Source organism: Leucoraja erinacea, chromosome 2 (genome assembly GCF_028641065.1).
Source record: "Leucoraja erinacea ecotype New England chromosome 2, Leri_hhj_1, whole genome shotgun sequence".
NCBI lineage: Eukaryota > Metazoa > Chordata > Chondrichthyes > Rajiformes > Rajidae > Leucoraja > Leucoraja erinaceus.
This window is the reverse complement of record NC_073378.1, coordinates 110,931,917-110,942,036: the sequence shown is the minus strand read 5'-3', so window position 1 is coordinate 110,942,036 and position 10,120 is coordinate 110,931,917. Positions and strand designations below refer to the sequence as shown.

General features: G+C 45.0%; 1 protein-coding gene across 1 annotated transcript in view; it reads right to left on the bottom strand.

Annotated features, from left to right (window-relative positions):
- Positions 1-2,565: 2,565 nt before the first annotated feature.
- The window catches only part of zbtb47b (zinc finger and BTB domain containing 47b), a 166,270-nt gene continuing 158,715 nt past the window's right edge, over positions 2,566-10,120 (bottom strand). The window contains 1 exon segment of the mRNA XM_055663495.1: positions 2,566-9,462. Coding sequence (XP_055519470.1) covers positions 9,080-9,462 — 383 coding nt within the window. The 3' untranslated portion in view covers positions 2,566-9,079.

Sequence of the window (10,120 nt, the reverse complement as noted above, 5' to 3'; positions counted from 1 at the left end):
TAGTACTGTGTGCACAATGAGACTGGTTTTGTCACAGAAAAAGTACACTGAAAATACGAATTAAAGATTTAATACAAAAAAAAAAAATCACATTTATATAGCACATTTAATTTACAAAATAGCAAGTGCAGGTGAACCAACCCATTAATAATAATAATAATAATAATGGATGGGATTAATATAGCGCCTTTCTAGATACTCAAGGCGCTTTACATCGCATTATTCATTCACTCACTCGGTGGTGGTGAGCTACTTCTGTAGCCACAGCTACCCTGGGGCAGACTGATGGAAGCGTGGCTGCTAATCTACGCCTACGGCCCCTCCGACCACCACCAATCACTCACACCCATTCACACACATTCACACACTACTGATCAGTCTGAAGAAGGGTTTCGGCCCGAAACGTCCCCTATTTCCTTCGCTCCATAGATGCTGCTGCACCCGCTGAGTTTCTCCAGCAATTTTGTGTACCTCCGCTGTGAACTTTATTCCTTCAAAGATATTCAGTGTTAGTGCTGTGTCTGTTTCAGACTGAACCACCTTTAGTTTAGTTTAGTTTACATACAGCGCAGAAACAGGTCCTTTGGCCCACTGAGTCCGCATCGACCAGAGATCACCTTCGTACACTAACTCTATCCTACACACTAGGGATAATTTACAATTTTACCAAAGCCAATTAACTTACAAACCTGTCACGCTTTGGAAAGTGGGAGAAAACCGGAGGAGCCGGAGAAAACCCACGCAGTCACAGGGTGGACGTAGAAACTCAAGAGCTGACAGCACCCGCAGTCAGGATCAAACCCGGGCCTCTGGCGCTGTAAGGCAGCAACTCTACCTCACTCTCACCGACACCAAACAACTTTTCATACTACTTAAGCCGAACACGAGATTTAGGCCAAGATTCCTGGTGTGGTACTGAAGGAGTTCTCCTGTCCAAGCCCTGGTCTTTGGATGGTTATCAGCACCTCCACTTGTATGGATTGCTGATGCTGGTCATGCTCAATTAAATCACCTAGTCAAACAGCACAGAAACAGTCCCTTCAGCCCAACTTGTTCATGCCGACCAAGATGCCCCATCTTTGCAAGTCCGTCCTGTCTGCGTTTGACCCATATCCTGCTAAACCTTTCATATCCATGTACCCATCCAAGTTTCTTTTAGATGGTGTTATAGTAGCTGCCTCAACTACCTTCTATGGTAGCTCGTTCCATATACCCACCATCATCTGTGAGAAAATGTTGCCCTTAGAACTATGTCCTCTGGTAATTGATTCCCCTACCTTGGGCAACAGACTCTGTGCATTCACCCTATCTATTCCCCTCATGAATTTGCCAGATCACCCCCCCCCCCCCCCCCCCCCCCCCCCCCCCCCCCCCCCCAGCCTCCTGTGCTCCAAGGAATAAAGTCCTAGCCTGCCCAGCCTCTCCCAATAGCTCAGCCCCTCAAGTCCTGGCGACCACTAAAACAATCCTTCATTCTTTACACGGCCCATTCCCACCCACCTTTGCTTTAATGCCATCATGCTGAGCCATCTCTGCACCTCTATAGACTTTCCCACTCCTTGCCCACCTCATTTCTTTCCACCTATGTTTGTGTAACAACGTTTGATGTACCAGCTTATAGCATTGACCAATTACATTAATTCAGCTATTAACGATTCGTACCTGATTTGCTGAGTATTTACGAAATATATTTTGATTTCCAACATTGAAAAAATGTACTTTACTTTTGAGACGCAGTGTAGAAACAGGTCCTTTGGCCCACTGAGTCTGTGCTGACCAGTGATCACACCGTGCACTAGCACTCTCTTGCCTGCATTAGGACCCATTCTTCCCTGCCTTGCCTATTTAAGTACCTGCCTAAATGCCATTTAAATGTTGTATTTGTATCCGATTCCAGCACCTCCACTGGCAGCACTTTCTGGATTCAGCCACTCTGTTAAAAAAAATATTTACCCCTTAGATCCCCAAGGATAGAAAAAATAAGTTATAGGCAGAAGGATTGCAATAAACTGCAAATTGGTTGACAATGACACTTAAAATAAAATCAAGGCATGAATCGTACATTTATTATAATGAAAGGATTTATTTCTCTCATGAATTAAGACAGCAAATCCTGTATACACCATACACTAAGCAATACATAAATGACGGATATAGACTGGTAATTGTAGCACCTATTGACATAATCTTCCTTTTAACCACAAGATTACAACATTCTATATTAATGCTATATACACAAGATAACTAAGATGTGTTTATGTAGTAAAATATAGAATTAAGATACTTATGACTGTTACACAAAATTTTATTTTTATTATTTTTAAACCTAATGCTTTACTAGACGGCCAAGCTAAATTTTGGCCTTGAATCCACTGAATATTAACTGTAGCATTTCCCTATGTTTAACAAGCTGTACACTACCTGAATGAGGCAGCACTATGCAGCCAGCAACATTGGTATAATCTCGTAGCAAGATAGTGGAATAACTACAGTAATGGAGCAACATTCCTCCCCACCAACTCCCGCCCGCCTCCCGCCTCTCCCCCCCCCCCCCCCCCCCCCCCCCCCCCCTCCCTCCCACCGTACCCCCAACCAACCATCCCACCCCTCTGGTCTGTGTAGAAAGGACTATTAAATAGGGATAAGGTGCAAGATTTCATGGATAAAAAATAGCTTACCTAAATGAAGCACATGAAGAAATTCACCCGTGATACTGGGCAGTACAGTGAAAAGTAACATTTGTGGTAAGGTGATGGATGCCAACAAAGGGTTAAATCATCCGATTCATTGTTAACTCTCACCCTTCAACTCTGACCCTCAGACGTAGCTACCTTTGAATTTAATATCCAAGCAGAATGTGTCCGAATCTTTAACCCATTCAGCCTCAAGAGAGGGGCAGACCATATTATGGCCAAGCAGAATTACATCCGACAGGAACGTAACGTGCGTTTGGCTTGATAAAGGATGAGAGTTCCTGAAATTGCCGCAACTGGAATGAGGATTTATTCAAAAAAACAAAAATAAGACTCACCGAAGGTAGTGCCACCAAAACAAAATAAAAATCCTCTTAACATTGTTGTTGTGAGACACAAAGACATACAGTTAACCTGTGTGAGTTTGTCCTGCTAAATGTCCATTTATTGCTTTCTTTGGGATAATTTTTGTCAAAAACTTTTTTATCAAAACTCTTTTTTAAAAATAGGATTATGGAATTCAAACATTTCCCACCCCCATTCAATGATACAAAGAGATCTTGGCTACAAAAAAAGGGAAGGACACAATCACACGTTCCCTCTGGCTAATGCAGTTTAGAGGTGTGACTGTGGGTTTGAGGGGAAGGATCACTGCAAATGAAAAGTTAACCTTGAACTGAAGATAGACGCAGAATGCAGGAGTAACTCAGCCGGTCAGGCAGCATTTCTGGAGAAAGGGAATAGGTGTCGTTTCGGGTCGAGAACCTTCTTCAGACTGACTGCTCTCAGCCTGACGGAGGGTCTCAACCTGAAACGTCACCTATTTTTTTTCTCCAGAGACGCTGCCTGACCCACTGAGTTACTCCAGCATTTTGTGTTGATATTCAGCATCTGCAGTTCCTTCCTACACAATAACCTTGAACTTTGTGCAAAAAAAGTCACAATGTGACAACTCCCCCTTCACTCCAAAACTGCAAAGAATTGCAGCACTGTGGTAGGTTCCTATGCAGGAGGTTTTTAAAAAACGAGGGCTTATCTGCCAATGACTAGCTGAGGGCTCCTATAGCAGTACACCAAGACATAATGAAAAGTGCTGAATTATCAGTACTGTGAGAAACATTAAAATGCTAACCCCTTGCTTTAACTATTGCTTAAAGTGTGGTTCCCCTCCAATTCCTTCTCTTTACGATGAGCAAAATAGGCAGAATTCTAAAGTATTAAAAACATTTAATATTAAAAAAGTCCTATGTTTTTATAATAACTAACCTTTTATTTTATTTAACATTTTAAACTCTGTATCCGATAAAGAGCACATTAAAAATACTGCGATGCTTCACTTGACACATTCCTCCTTCCCTCTGTGCAAAGACAAATACTGCACGTTAAATATCTAAAATATAGTCTGTGTTAACAGTGCACTTGCAAACATACTTTCGCTCCCCTGTTATTTGCCACCAAATGATTCTTCGAAGACCTGCACAACAGAGTCTAGGACCAGAGGCCACAGCCTCAGAATAAAATGACGTACCTTAAGAAAGGAGATGAGGAGGAATCTCTTTAGACAGAGTGGTGAATCTGTGGAATGCATTGCCACAGTTGGCCTGTGGAGGCCAAGTCACTGGGTGTTTTTAATGCAGAGATTGACAGATTCTTGATTAATAAGGGTATAAAAGCTTATGGGGAGAGGTTAATAGATGGGGTTGGAGGGAAAGATAGATCAGCCATGATTGAATGGCAGAGTAGACTCAATGGGCTGAATGGTCTAATTCTGCTTCTATGACGTGAACTTCTCCCCAATAAAAGACAGTGATTTTCTGTAAGATTAATGTTGCTGATTGATTATGTCATTTCCGATTCACTTATTTCAAATGAGCAGCCATCATTTTTCCAGCCTTACTTCATTGTGTGAGAGGAGGAAAGGACCTCCAGGCGGGTATGAAGCACATGGTTCAAGACCCTGGAGACCAGGCATCATCGCCACTAAATGCTCAACAGCAACAATAACACACTCCCCAATCCAACAGCCAGAAACAACTTCACCTGTGGGAGGGTCTGCCTGTCAAGGAGAGGACTAGTCAGCCACAGCAATAAATGCAACCACAGATGAAACATTCCCCTCTCCAAGCTGAACAACGTCAAATCTGCACCATCATCTCTCGCAGATGGACGGATGCCAACTATTTAATTGTGTACTAGAGTACAATGGGGGCGGGGCAATTAAAGGACATCCAACAATTACACAAAGAGAAATCTGTGAAGCAGATGCAGTGTGTAGTGTACGAGTTGTTTAAAAACCAAGACCATTTCAGGCCCCAAAGCAGGCAATCACTGCAGCTTTAGTCTCGTTTCAAAACAGAAGACTGCCTAAGCGCTCCATGTAATAAATGCTTTTAAAACCTATGTTAGTGTTCAAGTGTAAAAAACAGTTTGCTGGTATCTGTTAGTTGAGCAATTCGAAGAAAACTAAAATGGCAGCGTGTGGAGACACATTAGACCCTGGTAGCAACTCCCAACGATCCAGATGTGGACAGTGAAAAACATCAGCGGCATCCAGTAGGTACAGCAAGCTCAGGTTTGCCAGCAAGGACAAGGGTAGGAGGGCATGGTAGGGTCTGTTTTACCCTTTGTGGGACTTCTTTAGTTTAGTTTAGTTGAGAGATACAGCATGGGAACCGGCCCTTCAGCCCAGCGAGTTCACGCCAACCATCGATCACCCGTTCACACCAATCCTATGTTATCCACTCTGATCCACTCCCTACAGACTAGGGGTAATTTACAGAGACACGATTAACCTACAAACCAACATGTCTTTCAGACGTGGGTGGAAACCCGCGCGGTCACAGGGAGAACGTGCAAACTCTGCATAGACGGCCCCCGAGGTCAAAATCGAACTTGGGTCTCTGGCACTGTGAAGTAGCAGCTCTACCAGCTGTGCCGCAATTCCCCTTATTCTCTGCAGTTCACTGATATTCAACTCTAATTCCAGTTTCCTACATAATTATCAGACTCTGGAACAGACCACTTAAATGCTGGGGATAAATTCCCGATATTCCACTTGCATCCCTTGCACGTTTTCTAAACCTGCACTTTCTCTGCAGCTGTCACGCTATATCCTGCACTCTGTTTATTTTCTCTTTTGCATGGGACAATGTACACATGATTTTTTGCTATATCTCGGTACACATGACAATAATAAATCAATACCATCCTTATATTCCATGATCTAACAATCTTGTCTTGAATATATTAAAAAACTAACCATCCATTGTCTTCTGGAATAGAGAATTCCAAACATTCGCAAGCCTTAATTAGAGTTAAGAAATTTCTCCTCCTCTTAGTCCTAAGTGGCCAAGACAGAATCTGCTGGATCTAAACTCTCCAGCCAGGACAACTATCTTCTCAGCATTCATCCTACCATGGCACATAAAATCTTAAGTTTCAATGAGATCTCCTCTTATTCTTCTGAACACCAGGGAATTATACGTCCAGTAGTCTGAATCTCTCCTCAAATAATGATTCTTGGACTGAGCAATCAATCTAACAAAACCAGATGTGGTCTCAACATGTATCTGCAGTGATAAACCAAACTACTAGAGGAACTCTGAAGGGTCCCAATCTGAAACGCCACCTATCCATGTTCCCCAGAAATGCTGGTAAGTTACTTCAGCACTTCGTGTCTACCTTTGCTAGAGGGACACAATGGGATGGGCAGCATCAGTGGAGGGACCAGGAATTGTCGACGTTTCAGGTCGGGACCTCCCAGCGGGACCGACTCTTGGTCCTAATGCAGCGTCTTGACCCGAAACTACTTGCCTCCACTGATGTTACTTGACCCTATTTGTGCTCCATATTCCAGCACCAGTGGTCTCTTATGCCTCTTAAGTAACTGCAGCCTGACTTTACTCTTGTAATTCAATCCTTCTGCAATTAAAACCCACCTAGTATTTGGATCACCTACTTACCCTGCTGTAATTGCAATAGGAAACTAGATGTATAGTCTATTCTGTCCTAATTCAACCCAGCGGTATGAATATTGATTTCTCTAATTTCAAGTAACCCTGCATTCCCTCTCTGTCTCTCTCGCCTTCCCTCCCCCACCCCATCCTCCTGCTAGTTCCACTGCCGTCCTGCCTAGTTTCACTGTTTGAATTCTCGTTATCATTGGGCCATTGTAGACTCCACCTTTCCTTGATCATCGTTGCTGGCTTTGATGAGTAATTTTCATACCTTTCATTCATTTGTTCTTTGTATCTTTCCATACCTCTAGTTTCCCTCTCCCCTTCCCCTGTCTGAAGGAGGGTCTCGCCCTGAAACGCAACCTATTCCTTTTTTCCAGAGATGCTGCCTGACCCACTGAATTAATCCAGCATTTTGTGTCTAACTTCTTGCGAATGTGCATCTTTCACAGACTACCATTTTGAGGTGAAGATGTGGTAGGTAAACTGGACTTACCTTTGCTTGGTATGATGCAAAGCTTAGCAATGTAAGTGATCCTGCTGGGGATCTCCATGCTATTGCCTGACTACTTATTAGAAGCCTTCCAGAAGCTCAAGCAAGTTCAACATAAGTCAACTATCAACCCCAATATTCCCTTGTCCTTGGGCACTATCTGACAAGATCAGAAAGTCCTTGGTCAGGAAAAACTGATGGTGTTTGATCAACTGTGCATTGACAAAGTCCCTATCTGAAACACACATTGAAATACCAGTTGAAACACATACAACTCACTGGAGTAATCATGCTACTCGTTCATCTCCAAAACGTGAACCCCCAACTCTATCACAAAGACACCACTGTAAGTTGAGATTGGAGCACATCCCCAGATGAGTCAACGGCAGCCACATCTGCTGGAAGTGGTGGAAGGGGAGGGAGGGAGGGAGGGAGGGTGAAACACTTCTGTGATGTGCATCCATGTCCATCATTGACTGCCCCATCCAAGCTTGCAACTCAACGCACTCAATCATCTAAGGCAACATTTGAAAGGAAAATTCACCTGTTTTCGTGTTCAAGTGAGGTAAGATTTAATGAACAGGACAAACGCCCTCGCTCACTATGGCTTGGAGCCATACAATCACTGACAGGATTGCTGCTGCGACTTTAGTGACCCAAAGCTCCTCATCTGAATGCCACCATGTGAGATTCTCCAGCTCAGATCATTGCATCCTTTTTGCCGGGTGCTCAGCAGGATTCATCACTTTTCTTTCAGTGTTACACTAACTAGTTTCACTCCCATTCATTCGGCTGCTTTGCATCAAAATCCCTTGGCCAGTACTGACACAGTCTGCCCTTTCTCTTTTTTAATGTTCCGGAAACAAGAAAACGGCAACGACAGTATTTACCCGTTAGAAGATACGCCGCCCATGATTAAGTGCTAATTGCTATTAAAAAAATTCCCCAGAAACATACATGAAGTTTGCAAGCAAAGGACAGCAAAGGTGAGCTGGAGTGGGCTCAGAGGGGCAGGAGAAAGTAGTGTTGTGCCCAGGCTCACGGCTTCCTAGCCAGAAGAGCTACTTCGTACGACTGACCTTGCCCATCTGTCTCCCCCCTCTTTGGCTTCTGCACACCCCCACAAGATAGAGCTCCTTCTTTCTCACTCTCCTTTCAATCGATCCCACAGTAGGTCGCGGGCTCCATGCTTTAATAACCAAAGTCATGGTTCACTTGCTCAACACCCACATTGACTGCTAAAAAATAAACGCCAAGTCTGTTAGACGCGCTCCAGTAAATAGTTAAGCTTGCCACACACAAGCACAGCTCGTCTTACCCTTGTTAAATAAAATAGCAGGTTATAGATTTGAGGCGAGGGAAAAGGGGAGCGACGGGATATGGGAAGACTCCCAATATTACTTTGCTAAGTAAGTATTTCAGGAACACATTTATTAAGGGCGTCTTGCTTAGCTTCTTCCCCACCCCCGAGATGCACTCTGCAATAAAGCTGCACGAGTCCTTCTTGCATTATATACTGTAGGGATATTTGTGTTCTAACACAGGTTGGTTTTTTTAGTGAGCGATTAAAGTCTATGAGTGGTTGAGACCAGTCCACACTAGTCTTGTCCTATATGATACGTTAAAAAAAATTATTTGTCTGCATCCTTACTGTAAATAATACACCAAAATAGGTTTTTATCGTCACACAAGTCATGATCTTTGTCCCCTTCCCCCTCCCCCCAAGGTTCGTCGACTTTAAGTCCCCATCCTTTTAAGTACATTTGCCTCTTTTGGTTATATTTTCCTCCCAGTTAACAGTATATTCAGAGTCACACATGGGAGGGGTGGGAGGGAGGGAGGGAGGGAGGAAGGGGTGGGGGGGCACCTTCAGCCGATTGTTAGAGTTCCTTGTCTCTTTTGTACGGAGAGGAGAAGAAATAATAGCTCTCTGCCGTTCAGTTGTTGTTGGCGTTGATCCGACTGCCCGGGAAGAGTGGCGGAGGGGGTGGGAGGTGGTGGGGCGGGGGCAGGGTGGGGGGCAGGGAGTGCAGGAGGGGTAGCGGGAGGGAGTGAGGGTGAGGGTGGGAGTGGTGGTGGGAGAGGAGGGGGTTGGAGTTGGGGGGCGGGCTGGAGGCCAGGTTGTTGTCCGGGGTGATGGGGTTGGTGACTCGGAAACACTTCTCCTTGTGGGCCTTCAGCATGTTGGAGAAACGGAAGCGCTGGCCACACACGTCGCATGGGTATGGCTTCTCGCCCGTGTGCGTGCGACGATGGCGCTTCATGTTCGGCCGGCTGGTGAAGCTCTTGCCACAGATCTCACAGATGTACGGCTTCTCCCCTGCAAGCAAAGCACACGTGTCAGCTCTTGTTTTAAGTTCAGTTCAGATTAGAGCTGCAGCATTGAAACAGACCCTTCGGCTCACGCCCGTGCCCGCTAGTTTACTGATACAGCATGGAAACATGTCCCACCAGGTCCATGCCGACCATCTATCACCAATTCACATTAGTTTCATTTTTGCTTTAGAGCTACAGCATTGAAAGGCACTTTGGCCAACCGTAGCTATGCCGACCATCATTCACACTTCAGGTTCACCACCAATTTTGCAGCACCCTTGGTTCCAGAGCCTTTCTGGGTTATACATTTTGCCGGACCAACAGAGGTCATGGACGGGGGGGGCGGCGAGATATTGACCCGCAAAGTCAGCCGTGAAAGTCGGGAACGGACCTGTTGGCTCTGGCCAGACCAGTTCGATCGCCCCATCCTCAGCCGGGGTGAGATGGGGGGGGGGGGGACGAGGTATATAAATTTTATCTGAATTAAGGGGGGGGGGGGGGGGGGGGGGGGGGGGGTGGCAGCAGACTGCCAGTTGCTGGTAAACAGGTGGCAGATCTGTAGTTTAGTTTTTAGCTTAGTGATAGAGCATGGAAACTTGTCCTTCGGCCCACCATTTCCACAAGGTCCATCATTTACCCAATTACTCTAGTTTAGTTTTTAG